This window comes from Oncorhynchus mykiss, chromosome 7, assembly GCF_013265735.2.
Source record: "Oncorhynchus mykiss isolate Arlee chromosome 7, USDA_OmykA_1.1, whole genome shotgun sequence".
Classification (NCBI taxonomy): domain Eukaryota; kingdom Metazoa; phylum Chordata; class Actinopteri; order Salmoniformes; family Salmonidae; genus Oncorhynchus; species Oncorhynchus mykiss.
In genome coordinates this window covers 70809175-70829577 of record NC_048571.1, presented here as the reverse complement: position 1 = coordinate 70829577, position 20403 = coordinate 70809175, and the positions used below count along the sequence as shown (strand labels likewise).

General features: G+C 42.7%; 1 protein-coding gene and 1 pseudogene across 2 annotated transcripts; one reads left to right on the top strand and one right to left on the bottom strand.

Annotated features, from left to right (window-relative positions):
• The first annotated feature begins 593 nt into the window (after positions 1 to 593).
• Positions 594 to 4017, top strand: LOC110528377 (transmembrane protein 263). 2 transcript variants are annotated; one of them, XM_021610398.2, is made up of 3 exons: positions 594 to 979; positions 1842 to 1923; positions 2440 to 4017. In XM_021610398.2, the coding sequence occupies exons 1-3, from the start codon at positions 971 to 973 to the stop codon at positions 2745 to 2747; spliced, it is 399 nt and encodes a 132-aa protein (XP_021466073.1). In that variant the 5' UTR covers positions 594 to 970; the 3' UTR covers positions 2748 to 4017. The 2 variants fall into 2 exon arrangements, with proteins under 2 accessions (XP_021466073.1, XP_021466072.1); XM_021610397.2 differs by having other exon boundaries at positions 604 to 979; positions 1839 to 1923.
• Positions 4018 to 4877: 860 nt separating this feature from the next.
• Positions 4878 to 20224, bottom strand: LOC110528378 (annotated as a pseudogene).
• Positions 20225 to 20403: the final 179 nt, after the last annotated feature.

Genomic DNA, 20403 nt, shown 5'->3' with positions numbered 1-20403 from the left:
TGTTCTAATCAATTATTTGGTGACGTGATTATATTTAGTATAGTTTTATCTAAAAATGATAACTTTTTTTATGTTTTACCATTTTTATTTGTATGAAATTCACTGAGGAGGATGGTCCTCCCCTTCCTCCTCTGAGGAGCCTCCACTGACTGGGACAGATAGAGCTCTTGAACCAGGGGTTGCCATGACATGTATTTATGAATTAGGATGCTGTTACCTAATGATGAACACAATATATTTCCTTCTCTGAAACACAGGATTTATGTGATAAGGGTCCATATAGAGTTATTATATTGTTGGTATGGTGTAACATATCTTATCTAAACATGGACAAATGCTGAATTAACAAATGTTATATATTACTATATATTACTCACCTGTTGTTATTTAGTTGAATGAATGTATTACCAAAATATAAAACATGTACTGATTCTTATGAATTATATGCCATGTCGTGATTTTTTTGATAGCTATAGTCCAAAGGGTCAATTAAAATTCGTCCATATTACATAACAGTTTGTCATTTTCTCTTTAAGTGAAGCCTGAAAAAGTAAATATGTAGTCCATGTAGTACACGTAAGAAGTGTAGCACTCATGAAGAGAAACAGGCCGCAGCCCGTTTTAGGTGACGCAAGATCCGGAGATCCAGAGCAAACGAGCTCTAGTTGAGGCGCCACGTCGGCAGAACCAACAAGATAAACCGTATACTTTTTTTTTTTTTTAGGAAAAGTTTGAAGCCTCACAAGTAGGATTATACGTGCGTTGAAATAGAGGGCAATGCGTTATTCGTAAAGAGCAGCGTTTAATATATATTTTTTAACAAAAGTAAGAACTCAGAGGCGGAACATTGCGATAGTATTTCTCAAGGAGACAAACGAGCGCACCAGTTATTCTTTGTCTCAGGTGCGTTTTTCTTGAAGACGTAGCATTCATTCTCTTCTGCAAGCGGCAATCGGAAAGTACTGGAAACATGGTGAAGGTAAGGATTTGTTTGGCCTATTATATCGATTTCATTTTCACAATGCATTCCTAAGTGTTTCGACAAGTAAAGTGATACTGCATATAGATTGGGGTATGATAAACCATTGCGTACGAACGAAATGCCAAACCGAATTGATTAGATCCAGAGTGATGCACAGCTAGTCGTTTTACACAACAGGTTAAACTAAAAATAAATATAGTAAAAGCGAATATGATTGACGTTTTGCTGTTCGTTATCCACTTTTCGTGAGTGTTATTCACTCAGCGCAGCATTCCAAACAGAGAAGAGCTTTCACGGCGGGGAGACTTTTTAAGAGCCTTGTTTTTAAAAACCTGTTGCCTTGGCTCTCTTTATTTGTCTTTTGATTAACAAAGGGGCATTAATCTACACGAAACAACCAAGGGTTATAGCCTATTGTTTTACAACAAGAGCATTAACTTTTAAGATCAACAAGCACAGGTTTTGAACATTGTTTGCTTGACGGGCCCCGTCAAATTGAACGTTTTGCGCAAGGAAGCCTCAATAATAGCCTTTCTAATATGCTGTTACTTAACCTACGTATTATGCACGTAGAACGTTTTTCATGGCTGCCCAGTAGGCCTACAGGGTAAAGCCTGAACGCACCCACAACGTGGCAGCGAACATTTTGGATCAGAAAATGTGCACTTATTTCTATTGAGACATGTATTTCCAAGTGAGTTTGATAATACTCTTTTGACTTAGCCTGCAGAGATGTTGTCTATTGCTTATAGGGCTAGTGGTGGTTTAACAACTAAGATATACTACGTGTATCAATTATATATAAAATTGTGTATGTGTGTATGTATATATATTATTTTATTTTTTTCTGTGTCAGAAGGTGAATGCCACCCCAGAGCCCCAGCCTGAAGGTTGTCTTATTGGAGAAGAACTGGAGCCCACTGAAAATGACCCCACATCAGGTAACTAGGCACAGAACACATCAACAGTGCACTCTGCATTGTGTAATCTTTCTCTGCTGCATCAGCCTTGGTGGCCATTTTTAAAGTGCCAGTTTGTCAAGGGACCCTTTAATCATCTGGGATATGGTGCAATTCAGGGTAAAGGGTTGGCTGTTGCTATTTAAGCAACTTGAGAGATGTATCAAGGGAATATATTTGTTTGTGCAAGAGGAAGGGTAAGAGACTGACACGCAGTACAACCATCTTGTGGAAAGATTTCTCAGTAAGTGCATTATGTAGAATACCTCAAAGTATTGACATGTTGCTATTGTTTAACAATATGATTGAATGTGTGTAGGTATAAGCCTATTTCTAAAAAGCAGCCTCTTGAGTGTCTATATCCAAGCACAACCTGTTTTCTGTCTGGTCTCTCACACGCTGGTAATTGTCAGTCTCATAAAAATGGTCTGTCTCTTTCTGAAGCTCTACCGAGGTGTTTTATGTGTGGTCTTTCTAAAAGCTATCTCTTTCTTCTAGATGAGGGAAAGGATGAAGGGAAGGAGCACCCCGTGGCCCAGCCAGGTGTGATCTGGCGGGTCGGGGGTGGCCTGTTCAGCGCCAGTAAAACGATGGTGGGCGCCACGGTAGGAGGAGTCGCCTGGCTGGGTGGGAAGAGTCTGGAGTACACCAAATCAGCAGTCACCTCTGTCCCCTCAATGGGCGTCGGCCTGGTTAAAGGGGTTGCTGGGGGCGTGTCATCGGTTGCTGGGGGCGTGTCATCGGTGGGTTCCACTGTAGCCAGCAAAGTTCCGTTCAGATCCAAGACTAAGGACAAGGCAGAGTGAGGAGGAGGAGATGATGGACACAACACACAATGCATTGCCCCCCCCCCCCGACTGAGCCATAAGAGGATGTGATGAGTTGAGACAAAGCTAGTCACCGTGTTTTCAAAGTTCAATGGACATGTATTTTTCTTCTGTTAGTTTGTACAGCACATTCACTAAGTTGTACTTAGGGAACTTGTTCAGTAGTGCCTTCTGTAGCCTCCCCTTTTTTTGTTTTGTTCTCTAGTCTGTAACCATGTTTTTATGCAAAGTCATATCGTATAAACATTTTGAAATCACGACAGCTGTGATGGAAACAGGTAGTTTTGGTCATTTGCTATTTAACGCAACTGTTATTCTGACAACTATAGGTAGTTGAAAATGCGAAGAAACATTGAACTTGAGATTTTTATTGGTATATGAAAACTTCAAGGGAAAAGTCCATTTTGTGTGCACTACGTCATCACACACTAACTTATCTGCAACAGGTATGTTTGGTGGAAACGCGTGTTTTCTTTATTTGAATATTCGCATCAAAATCTGTCGCCAATTGGATGGAAACGTAGCTGGTGTTGAGGGAGATTCATGTTATTCAGGGCAGGGGTCACATACGTCCCCTTTTTCTGCTGTCCTTACCCCCCTCCGTTTGCCTTCAACACAATTTTGCTGTGCAATGTGTACAGGGGCTTGTCATCCAATACAACATGGCCCCCTGAAGCCTTAAGACATTGTCTAGCAGTTCGAGACAGACATGCTAAGCTGGGTTCTTCTCCAGCCAACTAAAGCCTGGTTTATGATGTGCTGGTATTTTTTGTTTGATCTTTTGTGAGAGCTGTCCTAACACAGAACATTGCTCGTTTCAAAATGCTACAGTGAACATGTGTTGAAGATATAGCTGTTTGGGACTTTTGAAAATAGTTTGATAGCATTTACAAAATAAGAGTTGGAGGTGGTATGATCCCGAGAGAGACAAGGGCCCTGTTAGGTTGCGGTGGTGGCATTATGATAACTTTGACCTTCGTTTTTCAATTGATTCATATATGAACTGGAAATGTCATCAATTTTATATTAAAAAATATATATTTATTGATGAAGGGCTAGTTTCTCTACTGTCTGTCTGTTTTGGCCCTTTATGTTTATGTGAACATTTCTATGGAAATTCAGCATTTCAATGCAACATTTTGGGTTTGTTTGTCTGCATTCTGCCATGACTGGGCTGTTGCTGGTAGAGAATGCTGATGTCAGAAAGTAAACAAGACATTCACATGGTATTAAAGTGTCATAGGGAAATTTAACTTTGCCTCTGTCTTATTCACAACGTGATGTACCTTGTGGTTTCAAGTCAAAGGCTGCCCAAATTTGTTCCTTTGCTAAATGATTGGTCAATGAACTAAGCAGACCAGACCCAGCTGCTATTGCATTGGTGCCTATGGGAGAGCCACTCTGTTAAACAGACCATTTTTGTTCAATGGTTAACTGCCTGAGTAGGACATCATTTATCCACGGTCTTTGGTACCACCACTAGATGAGGGTAGTCCATTGGGAACTGCATTTCTCTAATGGCATACTCTTGTGTTTGTGTAATGTCTATGTTGCCATGTTGAAAGGCTGAGTGTTGCTGATCCTCAAGGGTCTGAGTGTTTGGGTCAATATGGAGTCCTATTATTAGCCTGGGTGCCAGACTGTTGCTGCATGACACAGCACTACATCACTATGGACAAGACAACAGGTTGACTAGTCTATAGCTCAAACTAACTGGCAACCAGCCAGACAAGATATAGAATCCTCTCCTGACAGTTATTTTTACTGCTCTACATGTACCAAAAGGAGATGTGTGCTAAATGACAAATCACGTCTTTTTCAACAGGTTGCTGATAAACCAATGGTGTCTTGTATGTTGTCTCAGGGAGGGATGTTTACAGATGCTTGCCTGCTCCAGATCCTTGGTGTTAGTCTGGAACCAAGATGGTCTCTCAAGTCAACTATTTCCAAACACAGGAGAATGAGTGCCCCAGCTAAATGATTGTAATAACTTTATTACCAATATCTCTTATGAAATATTAATCAAATGTTGCAGATTCCTAAACAGAAATTAAAATACCCTTAGAAATTGGACAAGATGGAAACATTGAAAAGTTGTGTAGTAAAGAGTTGTTTCAACCATTTAATTTCAGTTGAAATAGAATAGTCTACATAGACAAGCAGAGAGAGGTTTACTGTATATACAATACACATTTGAACATATATCTGAAGGCTATTTTGGTAATTCTGTAAAAACAAAAGCAGCCATACAAAGTGCCAGAGGGAAAAAAACATGTACAAAAACAACATACTGTTATTTATGTCAACATAACATACACTAGCATTTTCAAACTGAGGATTGACGTCCTGCCTGCTGGTCACTGATATTACATTTGAGCGAGTTGACATTACACTGGAAAACAGTATTAAGGAATGTAATGGTTATACATATTTCAGAATCTGGTGAATCTAAGGTTTTTTCAACGGAGGTGTCTCCAGCAGACTGCTGGATAGATGGAACATTACTGCTGTGTCTAATACTGTCTAGTATAGGACACTGGTCTACCAATAGAAGTACCACTGACCTCGTCTTGGCACTTCATATTCTATACCCAGAATAGCATTCATTCTTCACCCTCCATTTTAGGAGAAATGAAGAAACACGGGAAAATAACATGGACAGCCATATGCTATTACACACACTTTCGCTACAGAGAGCAGCTGGTTTGATTTGACCAATCCACTTGCTGCGATCCTCAGGGTTAGAGGTCAAAGGTAAACACTAAAGGTAATGGGTGATCCAGATCTAAATATCAGGTCTCCTGTGAAATGGTTATATTATTCGTCTGTCTGCTCTGTCAGAATAATTCCAGATGGAATTTGTCTTCAGGCTGTTTCACACATACAGTACAGAAGTAAAGCTACAGTCTTACTGACATTTACATCATCAGTTATGTTCAACCTATGTGAGGAATTTAGAGTCCTAACCTTGGGCTCCAAAAATTAGATTACGATAAATCCAAACTGATGTTAACATTTTTGAGATCACAAATCTGAAAACAGACTCAGGGACTTTCATGTCACATCTCATACAGGAACAGAGGCTTTTCCTTGATACAAAAATGTAAAATATTTTTTTAAACATCTATGTACAGTATGTATAATAATATCCATCTATGACGGCAGCAGCTTATGAAGACACAGCCATCCTCTCATCCTGCTGACCCGTACTCTTCTGAAACACAGAACAAAGGACATTATTATTATGCTTTACTAAGTAAATACCAGATGGGTTTACAGTATCACAATGCAGAATCACTGATAAACTGAGTGTAAAATAAAAAATAAAAAACCCTGGACTTTTCCCCCTACTAGCTCACACTTTGCTGATAGCTACATTATTGAGGAAAATTTTACTTACTATGACTGTGATGTGTGGTTGTTCCACCTAGCTATTTTAAGATGAATGCACAAACTAAGTCTCTCTGGATTAGAGCGTCTGCTAAATGACTCCTAAAAGTCTAACTTCATGAACTCAGAAACATGAATATTCAGATTTTTTTTATAACTTATCGATCCCCCCCAGGTACATTATATTCTGTTTTCTACAGTCTATGTTAACACACACATTCACCCCTGACTTACCTGTTTATTGTGTCGCTGCAACTTGAAGGCGTAAGACAGAGAGTCGTTGCCTCCGACCACTTCCTGTTCCAACTCCCGTCTCCTCTTCCTAGACCTGCACCCGGCCTGGCCCCGGACCAGATAACCTGGATACTGAGGCACAGCAAAGTCATGGGCACATCCTGTCCGACAGAGTTCCTGATTGGACGATTGGGCCTGTTCTGTGTGCGCCATTCCACAGCCTGCAGTGACAAAGAGAAAAACAGAAATATACTGTCTCTAGTTTGATATGATATCCCGTGTCTAGTCTGATATGATATTTGATTAATTTTTTTAACCTTTATTTAACCAGGAAGGGCTCATTGAGATTAAAATCTATTTTTCAAGAGCGCCCTGGCCAAGATAGGCAGCACCAAGTCATTACAGACAGACAACATGAAAAACTACAAGTAATCTAGTAAAAACCATTGAATTCACAAGAGTATAAAACAGCAAATTAAAAACATTGACTGGTCAGGGAATCAACCTCAAAATCCTTCATCAGTGATTTAAAAACACCAATCGGGACAAGTTCTTCCAGTTTAAAAGTATTTTGTAAGGCGTTCCAAGACCATGGTGCAGAGTACATAAAAGCCCTTTTACCAAATTCAGTTCGGACATTTGGAACAGTTAGCAGGATAAAGTCCAGCGAACGAAGAGAGTACCCACCACATTTCTGAACAATAAAAATGCACAAATAAAAAGGTAGTAAACCCAAAATTACTTTGTAAATAAAAGTAGACCAGTGACAAGAGAAGGCCAGCCAACCCTGGTATACAAAGTGCAGTGGTGCGTAAGGGTTTTGCAGTTTAAAATAAATCTCAAAGTGCCGTGGTAAAGGGTGTCAATTGATCTCAAACACTGAGCGGAAGCATTCATATATAAAATATCCCCATAGTCTAGTAAAGGCATAAATGTAGCTGATACTAGCCTCCTTCTGGCTTCAAAAGAAAAACAGGCCTTATTCCTAAAATAAAATCCCAATTTTAGTTTCATTTTATTTGTAAATTGTTGAATATGCAATTTAAAAGAGAGGCCGTCATCAATTAAAATTCCAAGATATTTATATGAGGTTACAACCTCAATCTCCTTGCCCTGACAGGTAGTAATAGGTGAAAGGTTCAGAGGTCTATTTCTTGCATTAGAAAACACCATTAGTTTAGTTTTGTCAGTATTGAGGATACGCTTCAATTGACACAAGGTATGTTGAACAGTATAAAGTTTGCATGTTCTGGAAAGCTTTTGTAAGACGAGGCACAACAGTAAATAACAGTATCAACAGCATAAAAATGAAGTTGTGCATTTTGGAGATTTTTGTCTAAATCATTTATATAAATAGTGAATAAGAGAGGACCAAGTACAGAGCCTTGGGGCACACCATTCAAGACAGACAATTTAACAGACATAAGCCCATCAAATTGAGGGCACTGAGTTCTATCAGACAGATAGCATGCAGTTGCATGGTTTGCTAACTAAGAAAGACCTACACTCGACAATCTCTGCCTTAGTATAGCATGATCAACTGTATCAAAAGCCTAAGAGAGATCAATAAAAAGTGAGACAGTGCTATTTTTTGTCAATGGCTTCAGTGATATCATTTAAAACCTTCATGGCTGCTGTAATTGTGCTATGCTTCTTCCTGAAGCCTGATTGGTACATTGATAAAATAGAGCTAGTAAATAAAAAGTATTTTAGCTGTTCACTTACAAGGGTTTCAAGTATTTTCACCAGGGGTGACAGCTTTGAGATTGGCCTATAATTATTTAAAAGAGCTGGATCTCCCCCTTTTATAAGTGGTAGGAGAAAATGCTGATTTCCAGATCTTTGGAATTTCATTACATTCCAGGGTTAGATCGAACAGAGATGTAAGTGGTTCAGCCATGAAATCAGCTGCCAGATTTAAAAAGCAGGGATCCAAAAGATCAGGACCTGCAGGCGTTCTCTGATCTAAGGATTCCAGGGCTTTATGTACCACCTGCACTGAGAATGGCAAAAAGCTAAACGTTTGACCAGCTCTCACTGATTCATCCACACAGGGTTGTGCAGAGACAGAGGACACTGAATCAAACAGCCTACCAGATGATACAATGTGCTCATTGAAACAATTCAGCATTTCAGTTTTGTCATATACAGCAACAGAGTCCTTCAAAACACATGACGGTAATTCATTAACATTACTGTTACCAGACATAGACTTAATAGCCTTCCAAAACTTTCTAGGATCATTCAGGTTATCAGTGGTAACAGACATAAAATATTCAGACTTGGCCTTCCTGAGAAGAAAATAACACTTGTTTCGTATCTGCCTAAAAATAAGGCAATCAGCATCAGAACATGATTTCCTTGCTTTAGCCCAGGCTAGATTACGGTTGTGAATAATACAAGACAGGTCAGAAGAAAACCATGGATTATCCCGCCATAAACCCTGAACCTGCGGAATGGGGCATGTTTGTTTACTATTTGGGAAAAACCATCATGAAAGAATTTCCAGGCAGGTTCCACATCAGGGATAAGCTCAATCTGCTCCAGTCAAAATAAAACAAATCATGAAAGAAAGCCTGCTCATTAAAACACTTCAAATTTCTCTCACGAATAAAATGTGGGTGTGTCTTTGGAACCATAGTATTTTTAACAGCAACAACAGCATAATGGTCACTTAAATCATTACAAAAAACACCAACCACAGAATATTTATGTGGAACATTTGTCAATATCAAATCAATCAGGGTAGATTTATCTGGACATTTGAGATTTGGGCGAGTGGGTGAGATAATCAACTGGGTAAGATTCATAGAATTACAATACATTTTTAAATCATCAGACTCAGGCTTTAACCAACACCAGTTACAATCACCAATCAATATCATTTCAAAATAAACAAGTTTAGACATAAGGTGCATCAGAGAAGAAAATGCATCACAGAGAGCAGAGGGGGGTCTATAACTGGCAATCACAGTTATAGAGAGCAGAGGGGGGTCTATAACTGGCAATCACAGTTATAGAGAGCAGAGGGGGGTCTATAACAGCCAATCACAGTTATAGAGAGCAGAGGGGGGTTTATAACAGCCAATCACAGTTATAGAGAGCAGAGGGGGGTCTATAACAGCCAATCACAGTTATAGAGAGCAGAGGGGGGTCTATAACAGCCAATCACAGTTATAGAGAGCAGAGGGGGGTCTATAACAGCCAATCACAGTTATAGAGAGCAGAGGGGGGTCTATAACTGGCAATCACAGTTATAGAGAGCAGAGGGGGGTCTATAACAGCCAATCACAGTTATAGAGAGCAGAGGGGGGTCTATAACAGCCAATCACAGTTATAGAGAGCAGAGGGGGGTCTATAACAGCCAATCACAGTTATAGAGAGCAGAGGGGGGTCTATAACTGGCAATCACAGTTATAGAGAGCAGAGGGGGGTCTATAACAGCCAATCACAGTTATAGAGAGCAGAGGGGGTCTATAACAGCCAATCACAGTTATAGAGAGACCCTTTGAAACCTCAATATTCAAAGCATGAAATTCAAACTGTTTACAAATAGTTTCAGACTTTGCCACACTTACATGGAATTTAGATTTGACATATATAGCCACACCCCCACCTTTCTTAACCCGATCAGTGCGATAAACATTGTAACCTCTTATACAAATATCCTTATCAAAAACAGACTTGCTCAACCAGGTTTCAGAAAACACAATTACATCAGCATCAGTTGATTTAGCCCAAATCATAACCCCATCAATTTTTGACAACAGGCTGCATACATTTAAGTGAAACATACAAAAACCAGATCTAGATTTAAAATCAGAGGGGGTTTGGAGACATTGCATATCAGGGCCAGGGTTAGGTTGCACGTTACCTGATATCAACAAAAGAAGAATAACTAGGCACCTCTGTTTAATAACCTTGCACGGCTTCTCTTTTTTAAGAGAGCAAATTCTACAAGTGAGTTTCCAGACAATACAAAACAGTAATTTAAAACCATCAGACTGTGGTAGTGACACAAATTCGTACTGTTCACATCATGCCACAAATACATCGGCACTTGGACGAGTGGACCGAGTGAAAAAGAGCGAGTTCCTGCAGACAAAATGTCTAATGGACGGGAGAGCACATTGTCAGATGTACTCACCCAGCGACAATGTTCATTTTCTCCAGAGTTCAGTAAAGTCAGTGCACAAAGCAATACCACGAAAACAGTCATTTTCTCTGACAAAAATAAATAAAAATTAGAGGCCAACGAAGGTAAAGGGAGAGAGAGAGACAGCGTGTATGTATGAGTCTGAATGTGAGTGTTTGCGCGTGTGAGTAGATTGGGTGTTGAGGTCGATAGGTTAAAATGTACTAGTCACAGACAAACGACTTGACATGCTGCCATCTTGGATTTGAAGTTGGAGAATGATGGGAAGGCTATGCTGTGATGGGAAGGCTATGATATATTTGCCGTGTCTAGTCTGCCATGATATACCGTGTCTAGTCTGCCATGATATACCGTGTCTAGTCTGCCATGATATACCGTGTCTAGTCTGCCATGATATACCGTGTCTTGTCTGCCATGATATACCGTGTCTAGTCTGCCATGATATACCGTGTCTAGTCTGCCATGATATACCGTGTCTAGTCTGCCATGATATACCGTGTCTAGTCTGCCATGATATACCGTGTCTAGTCTGCCATGATATACCGTGTCTAGTCTGCCATGATATACCGTGTCTTGTCTGCCATGATATACCGTGTCTAGTCTGCCATGATATACCGTGTCTAGTCTGCCATGATATACCGTGTCTAGTCTGCCATGATATACCGTGTCTAGTCTGCCATGATATACCGTGTCTAGTCTGCCATGATATACCGTGTCTAGTCTGCCATGATATACAGTGTCTAGTCTGCCATGATATACCGTGTCTAGTCTGCCATGATATACCGTGTCTAGTCTGCCATGATATACCGTGTCTAGTCTGCCATGATATACCGTGTCTAGTCTGCCATGATATACCGTGTCTTGTCTGCCATGATATACCGTGTCTAGTCTGCCATGATATACCGTGTCTAGTCTGCCATGATATACCGTGTCTAGTCTGCCATGATATACCGTGTCTAGTCTGCCATGATATACCGTGTCTAGTCTGCCATGATATACCGTGTCGAGTCTGCCATGATATACCGTGTCTTGTCTGCCATGATATACCGTGTCTAGTCTGCCATGATATACCGTGTCTAGTCTGCCATGATATACCGTGTCTAGTCTGCCATGATATATCGTGTCTAGTCTGCCATGATATACCGTGTCTAGTCTGCCATGATATACCGTGTCTTGTCTGCCATGATATACCGTGTCTAGTCTGCCATGATATACCGTGTCTTGTCTGCCATGATATACCGTGTCTAGTCTGCCATGATATACCGTGTCTAGTCTGCCATGATATACCGTGTCGAGTCTGCCATGATATACCGTGTCGAGTCTGCCATGATATACCGTGTCTTGTCTGCCATGATATACCGTGTCTAGTCTGCCATGATATACCGTGTCGAGTCTGCCATGATATACCGTGTCTAGTCTGCCATAATATACCGTGTCTAGTCTGCCATGATATACCGTGTCTAGTCTGCCATAATATACCGTGTCTAGTCTGCCATGATATACCGTGTCTAGTCTGCCATGATATACCGTGTCGAGTCTGCCATGATATACCGTGTCTAGTCTGCCATGATATACCGTGTCTAGTCTGCCATGATATACCGTGTCGAGTCTGCCATGATATACCGTGTCTAGTCTGCCATGATATACCGTGTCTAGTCTGCCATGATATACCGTGTCGAGTCTGCCATGATATACCGTGTCTAGTCTGCCATGATATACCGTGTCTTGTCTGCCATGATATACCGTGTCTAGTCTGCCATGATATACCGTGTCTTGTCTGCCATGATATACCGTGTCTAGTCTGCCATGATATACCGTGTCTAGTCTGCCATGATATACCGTGTCGAGTCTGCCATGATATACCGTGTCGAGTCTGCCATGATATACCGTGTCTAGTCTGCCATGATATACCGTGTCTAGTCTGCCATGATATACCGTGTCTAGTCTGCCATGATATACCGTGTCTAGTCTGCCATGATATACCGTGTCTAGTCTGCCATGATATACCGTGTCTAGTCTGCCATGATATACCGTGTCTAGTCTGCCATGATATACCGTGTCTAGTCTGCCATGATATACCGTGTCTAGTCTGCCATGATATATCGTGTCTAGTCTGCCATGATATACCGTGTCTAGTCTGCCATGATATACCGTGTCTTGTCTGCCATGATATACCGTGTCTAGTCTGCCATGATATACCGTGTCTTGTCTGCCATGATATACCGTGTCTAGTCTGCCATGATATACCGTGTCTAGTCTGCCATGATATACCGTGTCGAGTCTGCCATGATATACCGTGTCGAGTCTGCCATGATATACCGTGTCTTGTCTGCCATGATATACCGTGTCTAGTCTGCCATGATATACCGTGTTGAGTCTGCCATGATATACCGTGTCTAGTCTGCCATAATATACCGTGTCTAGTCTGCCATGATATACCGTGTCTAGTCTGCCATTATATACCGTGTCGAGTCTGCCATGATATACCGTGTCTAGTCTGCCATGATATACCGTGTCTAGTCTGCCATGATATACCGTGTCGAGTCTGCCATGATATACCGTGTCTAGTCTGCCATGATATACCGTGTCTAGTCTGCCATGATATACCGTGTCGAGTCTGCCATGATATACCGTGTCTAGTCTGCCATGATATACCGTGTCTTGTCTGCCATGATATACCGTGTCTAGTCTGCCATGATATACCGTGTCTTGTCTGCCATGATATACCGTGTCTAGTCTGCCATGATATACCGTGTCTAGTCTGCCATGATATACCGTGTCGAGTCTGCCATGATATACCGTGTCTAGTCTGCCATGATATACCGTGTCTAGTCTGCCATGATATACCGTGTCTAGTCTGCCATGATATACCGTGTCTAGTCTGCCATGATATACCGTGTCTAGTCTGCCATGATATACCGTGTCTAGTCTGCCATGATATACCGTGTCTAGTCTGCCATGATATACCGTGTCTAGTCTGCCATGATATACCGTGTCTAGTCTGCCATGATATACCGTGTCTAGTCTGCCATGATATACCGTGTCTAGTCTGCCATGATATACCGTGTCTAGTCTGCCATGAAATACCGTGTCTAGTCTGCCATGATATACCGTGTCTAGTCTGCCATGATATACCGTGTCTAGTCTGCCATGATATACCGTGTCTAGTCTGCCATGATATACCGTGTCTAGTCTGCCATGATATACCGTGTCTAGTCTGCCATGATATACCGTGTCTAGTCTGCCATGATATACCGTGTCTAGTCTGCCATGATATACCGTGTCTAGTCTGCCATGATATACCGTGTCTAGTCTGCCATGATATACCGTGTCGAGTCTTATTCTGAGTGTATATTGGTCCAGGTCGTGGTCTAACCCCCCTGGGTCCCATCTGCTCCTCACCGTTCACTATTACACTTCTGTTTTCTCTACCATGGCCTAGATAGAGGAGAAGAGAGGGGGAGGAGGAAAGGAGAGTGGGAGAGGAGGGTGAGAGGAGAGTAGAGGAAGAGGAGTTAGAGTGTGCTCACTTTGCAGTCATGGTGTGATAACAACAGTAAAGGTGTTTTAGGCCATGGTCCTTGCTCACCATGATGGCTGTGTTTTCTACCAGTAGTGGGCGACGTCAGCGGCTTGACTGCATTCACATTCAGACTCTCAATAGGACAAGTAATAATGAGCAGGTGTGAGAAAGAGAGAGATAGCGACAAAGATAGAAGGAGACAGACAGAAAGCAAGAGAGAGATAGACAGAAAGAACGAGAGAGAGAGCACTACAAAGAGAGGGAGGGAGAAAAATACTTCCCGAGTCCTCTGTATCTGGACAGCTGTTGGTAGATTTGTCTCATCCTCTCTATGTTGAGTCGGCTGGCCTCTGCATGGTTCACCATGGGTTTGGGGTAGTCCACGCCGACCACACACCTGGCCGCCGACTGCACCTCTATGGGGGCGTTCCAAGGGTCGTAGATGTACCTGTCTGGCATGTCTTTCAGGACAGGTAAGTATCGCCTGCAAGCAGAAGAAGAAATTAAAACAGAGCATCGTCACAACTGCCAGAGGAGTTGGTTCAGCACCACATACAGACAGCAGTCAGACAGACTTACAGAACAGCCTTGCTAATATATGACTTGTTAAAGCAGATATTTTGATACTTTATGCGTTGATACTTTGTGTGTGTGCGCATGATGTGTGTGTGTGCATGTTGTTTGTGTGTGTGTGCATGTTGTTTGTGTGTGTGTGTGTGTGTGTGCATGTTGTGTGTGTGTGTGTGCATGTTGTGTGTGTGTGTGTGTGTGTGTGTGTGCGCATGTTTGTGTGTCTGTGCATGTTGTTTGTGTGTGTGCGTGTTGTGTGTGTGTGCATGTTGTTTGTGTGTGTGTGTGTGTGTGTGTGTGTGTGTGTGTGTGTGTGTGTGTGTGTGTGTGTGTGTGTGTGTGTGTGTGTGTGAAGTGTGTGTGTGTGCATGTTGTGTGTGTGTGTGTGTGTGCATGTTGTGTGTGTGTGTGTGTGTGTGCATGTTGTGTGTGTGTGTGTGTGCATGTTGTGCGTGCGTGTGTGCGCATGTTGTGCGTGCGTGTGTGCGTGTGTGTGTGTGTGTGTGTGTGTGTGCGTGAATTTAGATATACCAACCTGATGAAGTCTCCTTCTGGATCTATTTTTCGTCCGAAGCCCACAGGACAGTAGCAGTGGAAGAACTGCTGGAAGAAGGAACTGCAGGAGTGACACAGCCAGCTGCCTGCATTCACACTCCAGTCTGCATCCAGGAGCTGCTCCTCAAACACCTGACAGACAGGTAAACATAGTCAGATACACAGAACAACACAGTCATTCACACATAATGTCTCTACAGTTTTTTTTCATCCCCTCCTCCCAGCTAATCTACATGTCTTCTCTCCTCCAACCCTTATATCCCTCCTTCCACCCTCCTCATTACCTTCATTCCCTCCTCCCAGCTGATCCACAGGTCTCCTCTGGTGAGGAAGCAGGCCACAGAGTGTCTGGCCAGGTGGTGGATCCATCCTTCCTGCCTCAGCTGGGTCATGATGGCGTCGATCCAGGGAAGCCCGTCTTGGCCTCGGCCCACTTGGCCAGCGCCTCTGCGTTGCGGTCCCAGGGGATGCGGATACAGATGGGGTTGCCCTCCATCTTGTCGAAACGAGGGTTGTTAGTGGCAGCAGTACAGAAGAACTCACGCCACAGCAGCTTGTTGTAGAGGGAGATAGGAGGACTGTTGTTCATCTTCACCTGAGGTGAGGACAGAGAAGAGAAATATAACACAAGCAAAAAATAGAAACAACCTTGTGTGATAGTTGTGATCATTGTGAGTTGGGGTTAGTGTTCAGTATGGTGTGAGTTGGGGTTAGTGTTCAGTATGGATAGCTGTGTGTGCATGTACACTACCTCATTGTACAGCTCTGCCAGTTTGCTGTAGAAGAGTCGACAGGACAGACATCCAAAGCGGAGGTAGGGGCTGAGACCCAGAGGACTGGGGAGCAGGGGGCTGGCGGTGTTCCTGGGACGCTCAAAATTCACCTGCCATGTCTGGAGAGAAAGAAAGGTTTAATATATGATACATATATGATTTAAAACATAAGTCTGAGTCTGTGTGTGTGTGTGTTACGTACTGTGGAGAGGTCAGGTCTAAGTTGTTTTTCTACCCTGGTGAGAGCTTCACTCTCTCCTCCAGGCCACACAGCTGGAGCCAAGCCGTCAGTGTCAAAGCCTGGGGAGGGAAACAGGCACACAGCATGTTAAGCCACTTGTGGTAAAAGTATTGAGAAAATGTGTTTTTCACAAGTATGGATTTCAATGGGAACAATTGTGAAGTGTCTTACCCAGCTCCTCCAGTAGGGGCACTCCATACTTGTCCGTGTGGTTGTCTAAGACGGGGGTGACACATCGACCCATGCTGGCCTGGGACAGAGCCTCTACTGGGGAGTCCGGGGGCAGCATGGAGCCCACCAACATCTGGAAACGCTTGAAGGTGAGAGGAGGGTGACCCCCGTTCAGCGCCATGATCCTACAGAGAGAAGAGGAGGAGAGGGTTTCAATTCAGGGCTCGGTTTAATCCAAGCCTCCATGTGAAAATATAATCTGTGTGTCCCACTCACTTGTCCAGGTCGTAGAGTGTGTGTGAGGTCCTGCTGACCACCTCCACTCCTGCCTCTGTGGCCAGCTTCTTAATGGCTGCATCCCTCTCCTTACCAAATGGCTCAGAGTCACACTCAAACGTCAGCTGAGAGATGTTCCAGTCCTGAGAGGAGAGGACACAGCAAACACTGATACAGTAAGGTGGATACAGTTGAAGTCTGAAGTTTACATACACTTAGGTAGGAGTCATTAAAACTTGTTTTTCAACCACTCCACAAATTTCTTGTTAACAAACTATTGTTTTGGCAAGTCGCTTAGGGCATCTACTTTGTGCATGACAAGTATTTTTTCCAACAATTGTTTACAGGCAGATTATTTCACTTATAATTCACTGTATCACAACTCCAGTAGGTCAGAAGTTTACATACACTAAGTAGACTGGGCCTTTAAACAGCTTGGAAAATTCCAGAAAATTATGTCATGGCTTTAGAAGCTTTTGATTGACTCAAATGATGTCAATTGGCCTATTGGAGGAGTACATGTGGATGTATTTCAAGGCCTACCTTCAAACTCAGTGACTCTTTGCTTGACATCATGGGCAAATCAAAAGAAATCAGCTAAGACCCCAGAAAAATAATTGTCGACCTCCACAAGTCTGGTTCATCCTTGAGAGCAATTTCCAAATGCCTGAAGGTATCACATTCATCTGTACAAACAATAGTATGCAAGTATAAACACCATGGGACCACGCAGCCGTCATACCGCTCAGGAAGGAGACACATTCTGTCTCCTAGAGACGAATGTACTTTGGTGCGAAAAGTGCAAATCAATCCCAGAGCAACAGCAAAGGACCTTGTGAAGATGCTGGAGGAAACAGGTACAAAAGTATCTATATCCACAATAAAACGAGTCCTATATTGACATAACCTGACAGGCCGCTCAGCAAGGAAGAATCCACTACTCCAAAACCGCCATAAAAAAGCCAGACTACAGTTTTCAACTGCACATGGGGACAAAGATTGTACTTTTTTGAGAAATGTCCTCTGGTCTGATGAAACAAAAATAGAACTGTTTGGCCATAATGACCATTGTTTTGTTTGGAAGGAAAAGGAGGATGCTTGCAAGCCGAAGAACACCGTCCCAACCGTGAAGCACGGGGGTGGAGGCATCATGTTGTGGGGGTGCTTTGCTGCAGGAGGGACTGGAGCACTTCACAAAATAGATGGCATCATGAGGCAGGAAAATTATGTGGATATATTGAAGCAACATCTCAAGACATCAGTCAGGAAGTTAAAGCTTGGTTGCAAATGTCTTCCAAATGGACAATGACCCCAAGCATACTTCCAAAGGTGTGGCAAAATGGCTTAAGGACAACAAACTCAAGGTATTGGAGTGGCGATCACAAAGCCCTGACCTCAATCCTATAGAAAATTTGTGGACAGAACTGAAAAAGTGTGTGTGAGCAAGGAGGCCTATAAACCTGACTCAGTTACACCAGCTCTGTCAGGAGGAATGGGCCAAAATTCACCCAACTTATTGTGGGAAGCTTGTGGATGGCTACCCAAAATGTTTTACCTAAGTTACACAATTTAAAGGTAATGCAACCAAATACTAATTGGGTGTATGTAAACTTCTGACCCACTGGGAATGTGATGAAAGAAATACAAGCTGAAATAAATCACTCTCTACTAGTATTCTGACATTTCACATTCTTAAATTAAAGTGGTGATCCTAACTGACCTAAGGAATTTTTACTAGGATTAAATGTCAGGAATTGTGAAAAACTGAGTTTAAATGTATTTGGTTAAGGTGTATGTAAACTTCCGACTTCAACTGTATTTGCTGTCTCTGGGTTGAGGGTTTGGGTGAGGGGAGAGCGTATGGGTGAGCGGAAGACTGTAGGGGTGATGATGGGGTCTCACCTTAAAGAGTCGGGGGAAGATGTTGGCCGGCTGACCTCGGATCACAAACAGACGGGAGTTGAGCTTCCGGAGGCTTGTGTCTAGATCTTCCAGACACTGCAGCAGGAACCTGAAACACAGGAGTGGGAGGACAACCGTCACTATATGGCCATGCAGGAGAGGACACTGCTTTAAGGGTATTCTCACAGTGTGAAGAGACTCATGTTTGTGAGTTAAACCTGACACCATGTATGATTGAATAAAACCCTAATAAGTGCAACTAAAAGATACATTATTTAGAATGAAGAACGTGGTTGTGGGCCAGGATATAAATAAAAACAAAATTACTTTCCAAGAAGCAGACTGACGCCCTTTGACCATTATTAATATTAAGATGGTGATCGTATATACAGTATAATAGTGCAGGTTTCTGGCACAACCTGCATGACTGTAGGCCACTACAAGAGAGAGCGGTCTACAACAGAAACAGCCTAGCACACAGAGGCCAGTCACACCTTCACAACCTGCATGACTGTAGGACACCACAAGAGAGAGCGGTCTACAACAGAAACAGCCTAGCACACACAGGCCAGTCACACCTTCACAACCTGCATGACTGTAGGACACCACAAGAGAGAGCGGTCTACAACAGAAACAGCCTAGCACACAGAGGCCAGTCACACCTTCACAACCTGCATGACTGTAGGACACCACAAGAGAGAGCGGTCTACAACAGAAACAGCCTAGCACACAGAGAGAGGCCAGTCACACCTTCCCAACCTGCATGACTGTAGGACACCACAAGAGAGAGCGGTCTACAACAGAAACAGCCTAGCACACAGAGGCCAGTCACACCTTCACAACAAGCATGATTTCACAAAAACATTTGCCTTTTCGCATGTACCTTTCAAGCATTTATGGTCATTGAGGCACAGATTCTGTCCTTACTGTTGCAGCAGTAATATTTGGAATGAAACTGTGCAAATAACCTAGCAAATAATTGGAGAATACGCAAACATAGAATCCACTAACTTTCAATACAGAAGACAATGCTGTTAACACTACTTGTATCTTCAAAGCAGACAGAATTACAATATAGGCCTACTTCTGAAATCCTGCTCTGTTGGGCCTATACAACTACCTGATCTATGGATGTCAATATCCAGGCCTTCCACTGGCACATCTGATCACTCCATAGCCTACTTCTGTTTTCTCTAGCTTGGCCAGATAGTGGCAACCATCTAATGGGAGCTTTTCTGAGAACCACTAGATCACTACAACTAACCACTATAACATCTGGTCTGGGTCAATAAATTGGACTTCCAATTCACTTCTTGAATTGAAATGGGACAGACCACAACCCTGCCTACAACATCAACTTTGTAATACACTGAACAACACTGTTAAATAGTTAACACTGTAATAACACAATCAGAGCATACACAATGCATTTATGTCTACTGGGACAATATAACCTTATTGATTGGTTGGTTGATAGATGAATAGATAAGTTAGTTCTGCCTCACCTCCACCGGTTGACCCCCAGGTTGGAGGAGCCAGCGAACCAGGGGTCCAGGAAGTAGACACAGCGCACCGTGTCTGAATCCCGCACCGCCTCCAGCAGAGCCGGGTTGTCATGGAACCAGGGTTGCCTTTCCGGAACCAGTGGATGGAGTTCTTGGACATATTTGAAACAGGGACTGAAAAAAAAAATAGGGATTTCTTTTATGTTTAGAAGCCCCATATGTGCCATAGTGCAGGTTTTCCCAAACTCGGTCCTGCCCCCACGGGAGCACATTTTGTTTTTAGCCCTAGCACCACACAGCTGATTCAAATCATCAAAACTTGATAATGAGTTGGTTGTT

What these genes read in the sequence shown, in the direction of transcription:
- LOC110528377 (XM_021610397.2), top strand. An exon ending in TGAAAATGACCCCACATCAG is followed by an intron (nt 1,924 to 2,439) that starts GTAACTAGGCAC and finishes TCTTTCTTCTAG; the next exon opens with ATGAGGGAAAGGATGAAGGG.